Consider the following 18,631-nt stretch of genomic DNA (forward strand, 5'->3'; position numbering starts at 1 on the left):
CATTTGCCTGCGGGTGCCTGTGAATCTAGTTGAATATTGGAAACATTAACAATCTGGTACCTCTTGAATAATCCTTGTTTTATGTAATAAATATTTTAAATAGTTTTTTCTGTTTAATATTCTTGATTTAGGGCATTTTAGTTTGTACTTTGAAATGTATTTTTCTTCTGTACAATTTTTTCCAAATTTTTTTTTTTTTTTACAAAATGCATTTGCCTGCAGGCGCCATCACCCTCCTTCTTTTTTTTTTTTAGTTATGTAACTTTAGTTGAATATTTTGTATTGACTTGAAAATTGATAACTTGGTGCCCTATGAATAATTATTCTTTAATGAACTAAATATTTTAAATAGTTTTTTCTGTTTAAGATTCTGGGCATTTTTGTTTGTATCTTGTAATGTGTATTCCTACAATAAAATTTTTTCAAAATTTTTTTTTGGTTTCCTAAAATGCATTTGCCTGCGGGCGCCTGTGAATCTAGTTGAATATTGGAAACATTAACAATCTGGTACCTCTTGAATAATCCTTGTTTTATGAAATAAATATTTTAAATAGTTTTTTCTGTTTAATATTCTTGATTTAGGGCATTTTAGTTTGTACTTTGAAATGTATTTTTCTTCTGTACAATTTTTTCCAAATTTTTTTTTTTTTTTTACAAAATGCATTTGCCTGCAGGCGCCATCACCCTCCTTCTTTTTTTTTTTAGTTATGTAACTTTAGTTGAATATTTTGTATTGACTTGAAAATTGATAACTTGGTGCCCTATGAATAATTATTCTTTAATGAACTAAATATTTTAAATAGTTTTTTCTGTTTAAGATTCTGGGCATTTTTGTTTGTATCTTGTAATGTGTATTCCTACAATAAAATTTTTTCAAAATTTTTTTTTGGTTTCCTAAAATGCATTTGCCTGCGGGCGCCTGTGAATCTAGTTGAATATTGGAAACATTAACAATCTGGTACCTCTTGAATAATCCTTGTTTTATGAAATAAATATTTTAAATAGTTTTTTCTGTTTAATATTCTGGGCATTTTAGTTTGAACTTTGAAATGTATTTTTTTACCGTAAAATTTTTTCCAAATTTTTTTAAATTGTTTTTTCTGTTTAATATTCTGGGCATTTTAGTTTCTACTTTGTAATGTGTATTCCTACAGTTGAATGCATTCAAAAATTTTTTTTGGTTTCTTAAAAGGCAGTTGCCTTTATAAATATTGATTTTGAATTTTTTTTGAATTATTCAATATTTTTCATAGAATACCTACATAAATTAATTTTTATATTGGTATCGCCATTCGTATAATTAGTAGGGAATGTTGTATGGTTGGTTTTTTTAGTTTTTTAATACATGATAAACTCAAAAATGTGTTCAAAATTGAAATTATTCAAAAATGAATTTGGCGGGAAATTTTCTTTTGTCAATCTTAATGTCGATACTTTTTTGAGAATATAAATTTGATTTCAAGGCTTGGCTGCGTTGAATATTGAAGACTTTAAGTCGATACGACCAATATTGAATGATTTACGTTTTCGATATATTACGAATTTGAAAAACATATCAAACAATTTAAAAGGCTTGACTGCGTTGTATCTTAAAGACTTAAGTCGATAAGACTAATATTGATGAAGTTAGGATTTCAAGTATTTTTAAAAAAACTATAAATCTAAAGTTCAATTTTTGGAACTTAATTTAACAACTGTGTTCCAGAATACCGAATATAATATATAGTGTATTATATATGGATACATTTACGACTTATGTTACACTTATAAGTTATAATATATTTACAAGACTTATATTTATTTATTTGATTTTTTGTTTATTATAGTCAACAAATAATACCTTTTGGATAAATTAGGTATTCACAGAGGTTATTTGAAATTATGTTAATAAATCATAACCATTGTTATTACTTATTTGTTAACTGTTTTCAAAATTTACATTAACAGTAGTAATATTTAAAATAAAATTGTCAAAATTGTACTTCATTGTTAATGTAGTCGTTAAACGTCTGTGTTAAAATATTTCCTTATTTATATGAAAAAAACATTATATAGCCATATAGGTAGTATTATTTAAACATTGTTAATTAATCAAAAGTTCATATAATATAATATCCATTTATAACTTAGAATATAAATTTAAAACCATAGTACGTGCAGTGCTACTTTACCTATGTTGTGTTAAAATAAATTAAATTATTTATCTAAGTAATCACTGTAGCCTATGAAAAAAACAGTCTGTTGTGGCATTGTTCATGTACTAAATGTCTAAATGTATCTGAACCACTCAGAACATCCTGAAAAAAAGTTCTAATGATGTGCCTGATAGTTATTAATATAGTATAGTGCAGTGGTTGGCCACCTTTTGAAGAAGGTAAAAAGAAAAAAATAACTGTTTAAAACTTTAAAATAATAGAGCATAAAAATTACAGTTTTTAATAATATTATAATTATAATATAAAAGTATGGAAATTACAACTGCTTTAGGCTTAATTTGACTTTTGTTGTTGGATATTGTTTATTATTTTTTAAATTTCCACATTAAAATTTCTTGTGCTGGCTCGAAGTACATGGTGGAGCTGGTCATTAATTAAACGTGAACGGTATGGATTTTTAATTTTTTTCATATGAGAAAAGGCCTGTTTACACACGTAAGTGGATCCAAACATACTGAAGTATTTTGCAGCTATATTTTTAATTTTTGAAAATGATGCCGGAAGTTCAACGAAAAAAACTAAAGGAGATGCTTTGAATGAGTCTTTTAAGATATTTTGTGACTTCAAATCTATTATTTCCATTTGAAGCTCAACATCAACATCTTCATAATCAATATTAAATGGATTGGCGAGTAGTTGAAAAACGCAACGTTTTACTTTACTGAACAGAATAAAAAATTAATATTATAATCCAAATACACTCGTCGTATCTACTCTATGTATCTTATCGGTAACTGTCAAGGTATATCTACCATTATAAAATATGACTGATAGAAACGTTCAATTATATATTTTATACAATATGATTTTTTTGATATAATATTCGATTAAATGTCGTTGTCGTAGAATTTAAAGCGGGCCGCCGGTTGCCGACCACTGGTATAGTGTGTACTGAAAGAATTCAGATTTGTTTGTTTAATTAATATAGTATTAAAACAATTTTGTTAATTTAACACAAGAAATCAATAATATTTTTAAAATTTTTAAAAAAATTAACTTAAATTATAAACTTGCTGTATATTTTATTATGATTGCTTCTAACAGAAATTCAAGAAAGATAATGTTTTTATTGGTGCAAATGTATGTTTTCTTGCCAATTATAAAAATATTGAGTGCTGAGTGGGTATATAATATTACATATAAATAATAATGTTTATTTTAGTAACAGTAAAAACTGTATGATGGATACATTTTCAATTCAGAATTAAATTAAAAGTGTAAAATTAAATGTTATACCCAAAATACGTATTATAAGATGTAACAACTAATAGTTATTAGGTTAAGTTGCGTTCGGTTGTATACGACTTAAGCAATTTTTATATTAATTTATAACTTATTATTTTTAAGTTAGTATTGCTAACCTGTGGTTATAATTTATAAGTGGTAGTTATGTTTTTAGATATTTTAAATTAAGATTTTTGTATTTGTATTTTAGAAACACTGGTATTTAATTTTTAAATAACCTAGGAATATTTAAAACATATAATATTATTATATTATTCATATTATTATAATACAATATTTAAATATAATATATTATGAACCTACTGCCCTACTATTTCTAGACGTTTACATGGCAATAGTAAAATTCTATTAAACCTATTAGGTACGTAAACAACATTTATTAGTATGACAAATATTTAAAATTTCAAAAAGGGGGACCCTCGTGTTAATACCCCTCACTTTGATTTTTGGATAGCGCTGGGAGTTTTTGTGCACAAACGTCGGGACCTGGTGCACATTTCTGCACAAACGATGCACAAACGTTTGGCACCTTAAAAATTTTAATTTTCCAAAAAGAGGGTGTCTCGTTTCAATGCCCCCCCCAACTTTGTTTTTTGGATAGCGCTGGGAGTTTTTGTGTACAAACGTCGGGACCTGGTGCACATTTCTGCACAAACGATGCACAAATGTTTGGCACATTCAAAAATCCAAATATTCAATGTGGGGGGGCTACCGTTTCAATGCCCCCCCCCATTTTGTTTTAGGGATAGAGCTTTCAGTTTTTGTGCACAAACGATTGGACTTGGTGCACATTTCTGCACAAATGATGCACAAACGTTTGGCGTGGTCAGGAGTTCAAATTTCGAAAGTGGGGGGGGGCCATTGAAATGGACCTATTATTGTGGCCATAATATAGCTTAGATCATAATGTACATTATTAGAATGTAGTATATGATCTAAGCCATAGAGTAATGTGACACAGTCACAGATATCAGATTATGGACTTATCACAGGAATAATAATAATTATAATATATTAATTCGTGACCTACATAATATTATATTATATAACAATTAACAACTATAAAAATGAGTCACAGACCACAGTCCAGTCATTCCACAGAAAATGTCTATACTCTATTGGTATTATACTGTATTATACTGTATACAATTTTGAAATTGGTTGAATATTGAATTAATAAAAGCAACTTTTATTTTCAAAAATACAGCATAATTATATTGTAAAATAGTAGATAATAATATGGTTTTCATACTTTGATATAAATTAATGTTAATCCATAGATAATAATAAATAAAGAACACACTACCTACTTGTATAGGTACAACTAGGGTTAAAATTCTGGGGGGGCCAACAAAACTATTTATTAAAAATAACCTATAGGAGGCTTATATCTAAATCAATAAGGGATATTTGGGGGGGGGGGGGGGGGGGTAAGCCCTTAAATGTAAAAAATTGTTGTAAAAGCGCAGGGAAAAACAAAAATAAAGTTAAGGAAAAACGGGAATTATTACTCAAAATCGGTTTTTAACACAATTGATTTAGGTTTTTGGTGTAAAACTATAACTCCAAAACAAATTACCGTAAATACATGAAATTTCCACTGAATGTTTATATTAGCATTTGCTATACATCATACATTTAAAATATTTTGACTTGTTTTGAGCTGTTTACGGACAATTTTCAGTTTCCAATTTGTTGTTACAACGGCAGTTAAGAATATTAAAAATTCATAATCAAACATTATTTTAAAAGCACTTAAAGTTCGGATTTCAAAAAATACGTAAAAATCACGAAAATTTGAAATTATTTTATGTTTGAAATTCATAAAAATTCGAATTTTACACAATCCATTATTACAGTGACCCCCACTTGTAACCACTTGTAACTACTATACAGCAAAGCGATACCTACTTGTCCACCTTTTTTTTTTATTTGTTTTTATATAATATTGTTCAAGTTCTCTATCATGAACTTCTATGTACTAGAACTATGTATATACAAGTAAATTGTCTAGGCCTATGATCTTTAGAACGAAATTAACGTGTTGCTGAAAATATCTCGCACATTTTTTAATTACCTACCTACAGCTCTAATTTCGTTACAAAGATCATGGCATCATTGGTCTATAAAATTGACACGTACACTTCATAGTGGATATATTGAGCAATAATATAAAAACAAATAAAAATAATAAGTAGGTACATACATATTTTTCAACAAGTAGTGTGTTATATTAGTTATTAGTATTAGTATTAGTTATTAGTTATTATATTAGTTATATTAGTTATACTCAATAGGTATATTAAACTAGCATTAGTTAGCTAAGTGTAAAATCCTTACAATATTACATTTTCACATTATTATGCTATATTTTTTAATATACGTTGCTTTCATTCAAGCGTCAAGCCCCTGTCTGATTTTAAAAGCAGCCCGGTGTCCGCTTGCTTCTGTTAAACTATTGTTATGTATTTTTATTAGTGTAATAAGCATGCTCATTTTTATAATATTTTGAGAAAAATTATATTACATTGTGAACTAAGAAACTATTGTCACAATGATAAATTGGTAATTAATATAGTTGGAATATATTTATTAAACCTATTCAAAATATATTTTTTTTTCATTTGCCTCCCACCTACTACATTTATTATTGTTCTTGATAAAATAAAATTAAGTGTTTCCCTGAAGGAATTTTTTTTTGAAGTGTAATCGATAATTTCGTTTTTATATTTGATTAACACGTGAATACGTGATGATATGTAGGCATGTAGTGATAATTAAATAAAGAAATAAAAAATAATTGTTTGACCATATAAAATTTAAACATTATAATATTAACTATTCAGTATTTCAGTCTGTTCAGTGTATGTGTATTGTGTATAATATAATGTATATACTATATAGCCATATATATAGGTACTATATTAATAATTTAAATAGATGCCTAATAATTAAGGGTGTTTTAGTATTTATGTTTCACATTTCACAGTAGCCAGTATAAGTATCTACCTTCTATCTACAAATAAAACGAAATAGAAATCAGAGTGAAACATTTTATGTAAAAAACGATAATATTCTGACCTATTCTTATCGAGTATCGACGATCATGTTGAACGTCTTATTATCGTATACATTTCGAATCCAGACAATGTACCATTACATTAATTATTGACATGACGTGTTCGGGTATTCTTGATTCCTGAATATTCCTGACTATATTATTGTGTTATTATGTCTAGTATAAAATGTATAATATAGGTAGGTCGTAGCCCGAAGGTGTGTCATCGTTATCCGGTTATAAAGTGGCGGAAATAGGAGTATAGGACCCAAACATATGGTTTAATTTTTAGTCTGCAGAACTAAGTACCTACTACGATTGTATTATTCCACTTCCGGATTCTGTCACGCCAAACTCTCGGATTCCTACAATGGGCGAAGAGATTTAATCTAATTTTAGGTAGGGGGCTAAATTTTTTTTAATTAAGCTTAGGTGGGTACATAAGTACATTAATTAAACAAGCAATAATGATATATTTTCGTATAACAATGATTTTAATAATCTCTTTATCATACTTTTCAAGCCTATGCTTTATTGTGCTAAAAACATGGTCAAAATATACCTAATTAAGAGTCAAGACTGCAGGTCGTAAACTCCTAACGCATAGTCATAAATCATAAATGTCAGTTAAACAAGGTTTAATTCAAATATAATAGGTATTTCTATAACAGCAAAAGGCAAAACTGTATTTAACTTTGTATTGAATACTTAGGAGGAAAGGTGCTGCCTAGTTTTCATTAATCATTTAAATATTATATAATAAAAATAATATGCAATTTTTTTTAGGGTTATGGGAATTATTTTGCGAAGCTCTTCATATAAATCTGTGTCCCAAACATTTTCAAATACTCGATTTGCTACGGTCCATGACACGTTAATAGTGAATAATAATATTGCCTGATGCATAATGCCAATAATGCCATAGCCCATAGGACATGGGTAATACAAAATATTAAACAACAATATTAACAATAGGACAAATACGGTGTTAACGACAATGTCGACAATTATTATATAATTCAATATTCGTAATTGGACAGTAATGTAGTATAGTAGTATACTATAGTATTGTTGGGTGGAGCGTGTACGCTATGGAATCTGTTAGAACTTCTAAAAATATAATTAATAATACAAAATATATATAACCTCTCGGGAACGGGGATTGTTATCGTACCAAAAAAATTAAAATATTATTATGACTGTTGGGCAGTGTTGGCTGATGCAGGACGTGGAGTGATAACTGATAACGGTGTTGTTTTGGTTGGCGGTGGAGAGGAGAGATGATCTGTATCGAACCCATATTGGCTCATTAGCCATTAGTCGAGCAGCAGCAGATTCATATTACACCTATTATATTTTAGTAATTTGATTGCGACAGTGATAGGTGGAGTGTGAACGTGCCGCAACTACGGCCGTCATCACTCGTCGTCAATAACGAGGCCGAGTGTCGTTTGTTCCTCCATTAACTACTAATTTTTATTAATCGTAACAATTTTTTTCAAAAATAATCGAATCCCGCTCCCCTCCGCACAAGCGCCCGGCGCTGATCATACTATTATGCTCGAAATCTAATGCGTCCAGCATCAAAACGCAATAATAATCATTATTGTTGTTGTTGTTATTATGTGAAAGTGCATGTCCACTAGAAATTGTTTTAACGATGACGAACTCGACTTTGCTACTACCCCAGTACCACAAGTATCTCAATGGAGCACCAGTGCCGTTCAGCAGACGCACCCGGAGGAACAGCGAATTGTGTCTGGTCGTGCTGGTATTCATTTCCCTGACGATCATCTGCTTTGGAGCCGTGTTCTATTTACCCGAGTTCAAGGCTACCTACGGTGGTACCATCAACAATGTCTACAAGCACATACAGAACGCAGGGCCCGAACTGTTGTTGCCAGCCCACGGAAACTCAAGGCACGATGGAGTGTTGGAGGATCCACATGCTGCTTGGGATAAGCAAATACTGTCTGCCAAAATCGATGAGGACTATTCGGACAAACGAAAAGTATTAGAAAGACCAGATACAGGCAATGCTATCAAACGGCATATTATCAATAACAGTAGTTTTAATTCTGAAGCCGAATCAATCGTTGAACACGTCGAAACCAGTCAAACTTATGAAAATTCCGAGTTGAGACAAAGGCGAAACAAAGTTAAAGAAGTGAGTAAAAATGCTTACCTTTTATAAACACCTATTATTAAGTGCTTAATTAAAATAAATAAATGTATCTAGCTAGGTGTTATATAATAAAAAACAAATTGTCAAAATTTACATTTTGGCTAGATATGTGTTTAAGGTAGGTACAACTGTCTAGCTTAATTGGAGAATAAAGATGTAGCGTGTATAATAAAAAGGAGTATTGAGATTTGACTCGTTTGTTTATTGATATAATCATTGAGTGTATGGAATGCATTGCTATACCGTTGCTCACTCAATTATTTGGTAAACAATAAAAGTATTTACTAACAACTAATTTCTGATTTATTTAGTAAAAAGTTACCAAAAAGTTAGAGAACTAAGTTTAGCTGAACTCTAAGGGTCATATTCATGCCGATGCTTAAGAATAAGTATTGCTTAAGTTAATTTTGATGATTTAAAAAGGAAAAAAAATTGTGATAATAACTAAAAATCAATGCTTAAGAAGAGGACGTGATACCCAATGTGTTGTCTCCGTCTTACAAGTATGTAACATAGCGAATGGTACGCTAAGCAGAGCATGTGTGGCTCTGTTAATTTAATAATTAGAGTGAATTGACCTCTTATAAAATCTAAAGGTAAGATTATTATTAGGGAACTTCATGGGCGTTTTATTATACTTAATTTTAAATTGAGTTGTGGGTATTTTATGATGTACAAACAATTTACAATTTTTAAATACTCATAACCCGCTTTAAAATTAAAATATAAGAAAAATCCCACAAGGTTGTCTAGATAATAATCTTAGTTTTAGATTTTATAAGAGATCAATTCACTCTAATTTTTAAGCTAACAGAGCTACACGTGTTCTGCTGAGCGTACAATTTGCTATTATTTGTTACACACCTGTAAGACAGAGACAACACATATGGCCATATGGGTATCATGTCCTCTTAAGATAATACTATTCTTAAGCCAAAGTCTCGTTTATGAATCTCATTTGGGTCATAAGTATAGCTTAAGTACTAGCGATTAATTAAAAAAAAATTGTGATAATAATTATTATCAATGTATATTATACATATTTTTTTCTTATAGTGTCTTAATATTAATTATATTTATTATTACAGGTGTAAGTAGTTAAGGTAAATGTACAATTTATAAATTATAATGATCATTTTACAATGATTACTAGGGATTTTTAAAAAAATTGTGATAATAATAATAGTAATAATTATATTATTATTATTTTCAAGGTTGGGCCCAATCATAAAACCCAGTAAAAACCCAACAAACTTTAAACTGCATTTTTATTACTTTTTAGTAACAAATAAAAAAACAAATTTAACAAAATAATAACATAACAATATTTACTTTTATGATAAAATAGGTAACTAAGTAGGTTAGGTACATGTTATTTTACTTTTAAATAGCATCTTGCTATATATTTTTATAGATTAGGTTTGTAGGGAACAGTGTCAGCCTGGCCATAGCCGCTAGGCCGCAAACACGTCTGGAGCCCCTGGCCGTATTTGTGTTGAGGGGCCCCAATGTGTAATTTTATAAACTAAAAAAAAATAAAAAAAAAAATATTGAATATTATACCATTATTATTTGTACCTAATACTATTATCATTTTATCATAAACTACTGATAGAAAGAAAATCAATTACACAATTTGAATCGCATTAAAAAATATCAAGTTGTATCATAGGTATTATAAGGTAATATTTACCTGTATTTAAATAATTTTTTTAAATTATAAATAATTACTATAACTATGTAATTAACTTAAATGTGTATTTTAAATAAGGTACTTTTAAAAAAATATACCTACTTATAAGTACTTTTTATCATTTTTTGAAATAAAGTTGTTGGGGGCACAGTGGCGGATCTAGGGCTTAATTTTGGGAGGGGCATGAGGGGGGGGGGCAAAAGTACAAAAAGTTCCAAAAATGGCTAAACACAGTGTAAAACAAAAGGAAAGTACGGCTATTGGGGGCCCTCCCCCCTGGATCCGCCTCTGTGGGGGCCCTTCTGTATAAATGTATCTGGGACCCTTTAAGTACCAAGCTGAAACTGGTAGGGAACTGCCCTAGTAAAAAAGTGTCGAGAAACAGCATTCATTTGCAAATTATTAAAACCCATTCAAACACAACCGGGTCTGGTTTTTTAAACCCTGATTATTTTAGATGAAAGTTGGTAAAATGACAATAATAAAGTATAATATTATACTTAACAAAGTTAATTAGACTTGAAAGTGTATTTTCATATTTAATAATGTGTTTTATTTTTTTATTTGACTTATAATTGCGTACTAACTGTTATTTGTTTTTTATTTAGATGATGAAACATGGCTGGGATAATTATGTTAAATATGCATGGGGTAAAAATGAATTGAAGCCTGTATCAAAACGAGATCATTCTGGAAGCGTATTTGGATCAGCAAATATGGGTGCAACTATTGTCGATTCATTGGATACATTATTAATTATGGGTTTACACGATGAGTATAAACTTGGAAGAGATTGGGTTGCTAATAATTTTACTTTAGAAAATGTGGTAAGTTTGTGGTAATGTTAGTTACCATAATTTTTTTTTTATTCAATGAATTGACTAGTTAATAGTTATTATTTTTACATAAACCCTCTATACGTTTTATATTATATAGGTAATAACAGTGGCGGATTTATGAGGGTGGAGGGGTGATTGAGGGTTGAAGCACCCACCGCATATGAACTTTTTTTTATAACTTTTTTATTATAAATTACTTAGATTTTAGGTATTACTTTGAGCTAAACATATTAATTGTAAACTACTACCAAAATAATTTAGTTTTGTTTTATCCCGAATTTTTATTGTTCACAATAAGTACACAAGGAGCTTTATTATCAACATAGCACCCACCATAAAAAAATCCTAGATCCACCACTAAACAATAATTATTATAGCACAGGGGTGGCCACTCATTTTTAGTTTAGGAGTCGCAAATTTATTAAGCGAATTCGAAGCCAGTTAAATTATTAAAAGATGTTTATAAAATGAAGACACATTTTTAGTTTTATAGCAAATGAAGGAACATTTTTTTGCAGTGGTCCAATTATTGAGAGTGTTGGGTTTGCAATTCACTGGGGCCCCGAGATCTCATACAATATTTCTACTATAATCTGTAATATACACATATTATATTATTTGTTTTAATACAGATAATAACAATAAATAATGTCTTTACTTTTTTGAGTTTAGAGAATTTGAATTACGAGTACCTATACGAAAAACCTGAGTAAAATTAGGTACTTATATATAAATAGGTAACAATAAAATCATTAAATACTACATGTGAGAAAACAATATTTTTTAGACGTTAGGTCAGGCTTAAGGTGTCTTTGACTGTTTTTCATTTTTACTAGCAGGTAAGGGCCCCAGTCTAGAAATGTTCACATAGGTCCCTTATTATCAATTTGCGCCACTGTTTATCTAACATTTATAGAAATAACAAAGTGCCACACAAAATTGACTCAAGAGCAGTAGACAACTCGCAAGCTTCATTGTGGCCACTCATAATATAGCATATAGTACAATACTGCAATATAATATTATCATTCGATGTTTAAAATTAAGTTTATCAAGAGTTAATGCTCATAATTTGTCTTGGCTTTGTGGTACCCTACAAATTGAAAATATTGAAAATAATTAATGACATTAAGTACATTGCAGTAAAACCTGCAAACTATATTTATATAAAAATGTTGTTAAAATGCACACAACAGTCGTAATATAATCAAGTACACAACATTATCAATTATTATAGCATAAAATGGAGCTATAAAATATGTATTTAGTACCTAGTATGCGCATAAAAATATTTTCCTCTTTCACTCATATCTGTGTATATACCAATTTATATGATATTATTCTTTTACAGAAAATAGATATATCTGTTTTTGAAACAAATATTCGTTTTATTGGCGGTTTTCTTACGTGTTATGCTATGACTGGTGATACTGTTTTTCGTGATAAAGCTGACTATATTGCAAAAAAATTATTACCTGCATTTCAAACACCAACTGGAATACCATATTCATTAGTCAATTTAAAATCGGGGGTAAGTATTATTTTTAAGTTTGTTTGATGTCTATGACTAGTTTGCGGGACTTGAATAATGAGTCCTGTGGGATGTATGCAAATTTTAATTCAATACTGTTTGGCCCATATTACATTTAACTCTTTCCTATTCATTTTGATCACTTTATTCTGTTATCATACATATAAAAATAAAATAATATAGTTTTCTTGTTTTGTTTTTTTAGAACAGCAAGAATTATTTATGGGCAAGTGGTGGTAGTAGTATATTATCAGAATTTGGTACTCTACATTTGGAATTTGTATACTTATCTGATATCACCGGCAATGACATTTATAGACAAAAAGTTGAACATATTAGACAGTTTGTAAGAAGTCTTGATCGACCTAATGGATTGTATCCGAATTTCTTAAATCCTATTACTGGAAAATGGGGACAACGTAAGTATTTTTGTATTATTTAATAATTGTTTCTGGTTATTAAAATTTAAAATTCAATGAAATGAAATACAATTTAGCTTTATAAGAAAAAAGTATATTATTTATTGGCAGATAAGTTATAATCTACATCTAAATTTTCAAAAAAATGATCTGCCTAACTATTTTAACTAAAGTAGGGTGATTCTCTTTTGAAAACAAAGTTTGTATCAGCACAGTTTAAATGGTATAAAAAAATATAAATTATTGAAGATGTGGTATTTTAATCAGTATAATATACAAACCTAATAATCATTGTTTGAATAAATTAATTATTTAAGGATATTCAATAAGTTATGTGAACATGCTTAGTAAGTCACCATCTATATTTTATATAATTAAATTTTAAAAATTAATTTTATAATTAATAATACTAATAAATATTAATTAATTAATATTACATTTTTATAATTAATTGTCTAGAAATTGTATTGTATTCAAAGACTAATATAAAGTAATATGAAATATTATTGAGTATAAATTTCACTTAATATTAATGCATTTAAAAACAATCTTAAATAATAAATTATCTGCTTATCTTAAAATATTTTTACACAACTTTTAGAAATGTTGGTTTTGTTTTATATTACCTGCTTATCTTCGGTTCTACGTATTTTATTATATTGTCTTCAGTCTAGAAATAATAATCACCTTATAAAAAATGTAAAACTAATATTAATAACCAAAGGCAGTTGACACTTCAGAGTTCAGATCATAAAAATAATTAGTCTGTAAATAAACCACCAATAAGCAGAATTGAATCAGAAACCCTGTATAAATAAATACTATACCTACTTCTTTACTATAACTTTTTTATCAGGGATCTTACATAATTAATTAAGCAATCAATTTTAAGAACTTAAAATTTACTATTATTTGTAAATATCGAAATGTATAATTTTGAAAAACTATAAATAAAAAAAAGATAGAATTAAACTAATTAACTATTTAACTCTTAACTTTGCAAATATTTTTCTATTACATATTTATGAATATAAAATAATTATGTTATAATTAAAAAGTTTTGTTACTAACATTTATCATATCTACAAGTAAATAATGTGTGATACACATTTATAATTGCATTGTATTATTTTAGGCCATGTATCACTCGGAGGCCTTGGTGATAGTTTTTATGAATATTTGTTGAAAGCGTACATACAATCTAACGGTAAAGATTTAATAGCACGTGACATGTTTGATGATGCCATGGCAAGTGTGATGGATAACCTAGTTCAAACATCTTCTACTGGACTAACATATTTAGCAGACATGCGTTTTGATAGACTTGAACATAAAATGGACCACTTATCGTGTTTTGCCGGTAAATAATATTAAACATATAATAGGATAGTTGGTTTTACCTAATGCTTGGATTTTATATGTAATATTTGGTAAACATTCTTATGTCTTATTAAGATTTTAAAGAATATTACTGTTTTTCTAGACTAAATCTCTAATAGGTAATTATATTACTAAATGTAATTTTATGAACTATAAAGTTTTTAGAACAATAATAGCTTAAACTTTTGAGCACTCAATAATACATGGATGATTATGACTAGAGCTGATAATTGTATTCAATATCTAATACAAAATTGATCTTATGCATACAAAATTTTAGGTGGAATGTTTGCACTTGCTGGTGAAACTCTAGGTAGTGATGCGTCTAAACACTATACTGATCTTGGAGCTAGTTTAACAGAAACGTGTCATGTAGCTTATGATAAAACTGCTACAAAATTGGGGCCTGAAGCTTTTAGATTTACAGATAATTATGATGCAGTTGCAGTCCGTGGCACTGAAAAATACAATATTCTTCGGCCTGAAACAGTTGAGTCATATTTTGTTTTATGGCGATTAACTCATGACAACAAATACCGAGAATGGGGATGGGAGGCCGTGCAAGTAAGAGCCATTTTATTTCTTCAAACATAATGACTGATAATAGTTAATTATTAGTCTCAGTATTCAACATAGTTTAATAAATTTTGGTTTTATTGTATTAAGGCTTTTGAAAAACACTGTCGAGTATCGGGTGGATATAGTGGAATTAAAGATGTTTACCAAATAGATTCAAGTAAAGATGATGTTCAGCAGAGTTACTTTTTTGCAGAAACTCTCAAAGTATGTAATGTTGATTAGTGATTACTGATTAGATAAAATATAATAACTATAATTGTACTTATTTATAAATTATTATGTTCTAGTATTTATACCTATTATTCAGTGATGATAATCTAATTCCATTGGATAAATGGGTATTCAATTCAGAAGCTCATCCACTTCCTGTAAAAGAACTCAATACTCAATATAGAATGCATCAAAGAGTTGTATAATTGTTGTGATTAAATGTTTGGAATGTCAAGAATTTTGTTTATGAATTTTTAATCTATGTTAAACATTTCAAAAGCTAAATTAGTTTATGAAATTCTTTGACATTTATTAGGTAATTATGTTTTCTTTCTTATTTTTTTATTAAAATCTAAAATATGTATGAATATACTGTACATAACTTGCGGTATATTAGTATACACAGTTATTACAATTTTACGTTTAACAAATGTCAAATATAGAATATTCTATCTTAGTTTGTAAATAATCACCATTATTTATGGAATGTAAGAGTTGAATAACTTAGTATATTTAATGCATATTATTATATAGGTTTTGTTTTGTTAAATCTAACTATTTGGAAGCCACTCTCAATGATTCATATAATAAATTTTCTGTGATAATAAATTAATTTTTTTTGTCTAGCTATAATTCAAATTTTAAGCAAGATTCTTTGTTATTGTTTGCCAATTTGTTTTCTTTTTTGATAACTCTAAGTAATTTTTCTTACTAATAAATATTATTTTTAGTATTTGTTATCCATACTTCTTCAATACAAATAATGATTTCGTAGATTAATGTATAATATGTTGGATATTCGTATATTTTAAAAATTGACAACTATCGAGATACTTTTTATCATTATGTACATTTTAATGTTTACTTATGCCATATGATAAGTATTTGTAAAATTTCAAATAATTAAAAATTGATTTTAACAGTATTTTAATTTTAGCTGTAGATTTAACAATAGATATTTTATGGATTATAGATATATCAATAAATAAAATTCACGCAATGACTAGGGTTTGGGGCATTTTGCACTAATATTGTTCTATATATGAAAGCAAATATAATACAGTTAGAATGACAAAAAAAAGTTTTAGTTTTTGAACAACCATGTATGATTAAATAAAATTGAACTATTTATTATTATTAAAAATGGATTTATTATTGATTAGCGTTCGGGATTTATTGCACTTAAAAATACTTAAATTTGTCTTTTTGTAAAATATATGCAAAGTCAATTTTTATTGCACAACATACAGTATAATCAACCAAAAATAATTTACAAATGCATTCAAGCTTGAACTTTAATTATTACCTACTTTTGTTAAATATTACTTTTAGATAAATAATAATAATTATATATATATACATACATATATATATATTTTAATATAATTGTATTTACTTTTAAAAAGGTGATCTGATTTAATTTACTGTCTCGCTATAAACAAGATTCTATATCTTATAAATATTTTGGTATTTTTAGGTTTAAGTTAGTGGTGGTTTTTATTACTAAATTCAAATGATAAATTATTGTTTTTATGTTTTTATAGTAGTAAAATAAAATTTCCTGCATTTGATTTGTAAGTAAAATGTTTTCTATAATATTTATAATACACAGTCCCACAGACATGCTGTCTTATGTAATTTATGTATGTACCAAAATTAATGTATATAATACCATAAAATACAATTATATTACACAATAGTTAGTAACATAAGGAGAATTCTTATTTGCTAGTTTTACAATTCTTTAAACAATTTGTATTTTAACCAATATACTGCCTAATTAATATGTTATAAACACGTTTATATTTTTTTAAACAGTAAATAATAATTATTTTTTAATTTACAATTTGCAACCAGTATTTCATGTTATTCACATTTTTTATTTTTCCACAAATGATGACAATTAATTAAATTGTTTTATTGATCTATGAAACTGAGTGTTTTTAAACTGTAACATGGCAGTTTTTATTGTGTATTATTAATTGCATTAAATTGTTCATTTGATTTATTATTCAGTATTTATGTTAAAAATGTTCACTATGTATACTACTTTTTTTTAATGTTCAACACTTCGTGTCGTTAATATCTCAGTAAGGTCATTTATTATTTTCATAAAACTCAAAGATATACCATTATTTTTTACTTATTTTACCACTTATTGTTTAACTTGTATAGTTTTGTTAACTATGTAATATATATAGACATAGAATAATATAACATTAATATTATACAGGATGATTTGTTTTGTTTGATAAGATTTAATGTGGTAGAGTTATTAAGTTTTCCTACCACAGAAAGTCAAATACACGTAAAGAAATCATGTTTTATAGTTTATAGCAGTGGCGAAGCTTCATGAGAAATAATGAGTGTAAGAGGAAATGGAAATCTGGTGGAGGTTATAACTACGCTATGAGACATTTCTCGCCATTTTTATTTTAGTTTTAAGCAATTGTTATTTACTCAATTATCAATGTTGTGTGATCGACCTCTGCTAAACTCTTTATCATGGTTGGTTTATTTCTGGTATGATATATCTAAATATGAGTATCAATAATATTGTCATTATGCCCGATTTATTTTAAATTTTTTTCAACATCTCTCCAAGTTTTTACTCACACCTCGCCACTGGTTTATAGTATACTATATAATTATACAATTTTTGCTTAAGTGCATAATGAACCAAATGTGTACTTGTATGTTATATATTAATTATTTACTGTGTAAAAACAAAAAAAAGGATTGTTAAATTAGACCATAAATAATTTAACATTAAAATATTTATTTTTTCTAGTTAATTGTACTAACTACCATATTATATTATTAATACTATTTAACTAATGTTTGTATATTATAAGAATTATACATTTTCAAATAACATAATATAATTTATTTATTGTTCCATCCTTTAAAAATGGAGTTTTTATATAAATTGATTTATTTGACTACTTAATTAATAGATTGTTACAATTATGTCCAAAACAAATAGTACACCATTCGCATTTATTTTTAATTGTAATTTATTTGTACAAACCTGTGTATGTAAATATAAAAATATAGTTAATGCCAATGATCCACTTTTACAGTGTCATAATTGAACATATTATCGTAATCACTTGTTAAGTAACTATTATTAATTATAAATAATATTATGATGTGTTATTATGCTTTTAGTTGAGTTTAGAATAAATTAATTTAAAAGCGTGTTAAAGTTTATTTGTAAGGTAACAAAATAATGAAAAAAAAAAATATAGTTGTTTTCTGCATTTTAAACTGTAT

The 18,631-nt window shown here is 27.5% G+C and overlaps 1 protein-coding gene across 1 annotated transcript; it reads left to right on the top strand.

The window, feature by feature from the left end:
• The first annotated feature begins 7,778 nt into the window (after window positions 1–7,778).
• LOC132942325 (mannosyl-oligosaccharide alpha-1,2-mannosidase IA) lies at window positions 7,779–18,625 on the top strand. Its single transcript, XM_061010629.1, has 8 exons — window positions 7,779–8,686; window positions 11,006–11,224; window positions 12,588–12,767; window positions 12,973–13,186; window positions 14,322–14,546; window positions 14,847–15,130; window positions 15,233–15,349; window positions 15,433–18,625. Exons 1-8 carry the CDS (start codon window positions 8,180–8,182, stop codon window positions 15,559–15,561), a joined length of 1,875 nt encoding a protein of 624 aa, XP_060866612.1. The 5' UTR covers window positions 7,779–8,179; the 3' UTR covers window positions 15,562–18,625.
• Window positions 18,626–18,631: the final 6 nt, after the last annotated feature.

The sequence above is a fragment of the Metopolophium dirhodum genome, chromosome 4 (genome assembly GCF_019925205.1).
Source record: "Metopolophium dirhodum isolate CAU chromosome 4, ASM1992520v1, whole genome shotgun sequence".
In the NCBI taxonomy this organism is placed as follows: Eukaryota; Metazoa; Arthropoda; class Insecta; order Hemiptera; family Aphididae; genus Metopolophium; species Metopolophium dirhodum.

Excerpts from the sequence above, each read along its gene's own strand:
- LOC132942325 (XM_061010629.1), top strand. The coding sequence starts at position 8,180 with ATGACGAACTCGACTTTGCTACTACCCCAGTACCACAAGTATCTCAAT. Across the intron at positions 11,225-12,587 it reads ATTTTACTTTAGAAAATGTG|AAAATAGATATATCTGTTTT; the intron begins GTAAGTTTGTGG and ends ATTCTTTTACAG. Across the intron at positions 15,131-15,232 it reads GGGGATGGGAGGCCGTGCAA|GCTTTTGAAAAACACTGTCG; the intron begins GTAAGAGCCATT and ends TATTGTATTAAG.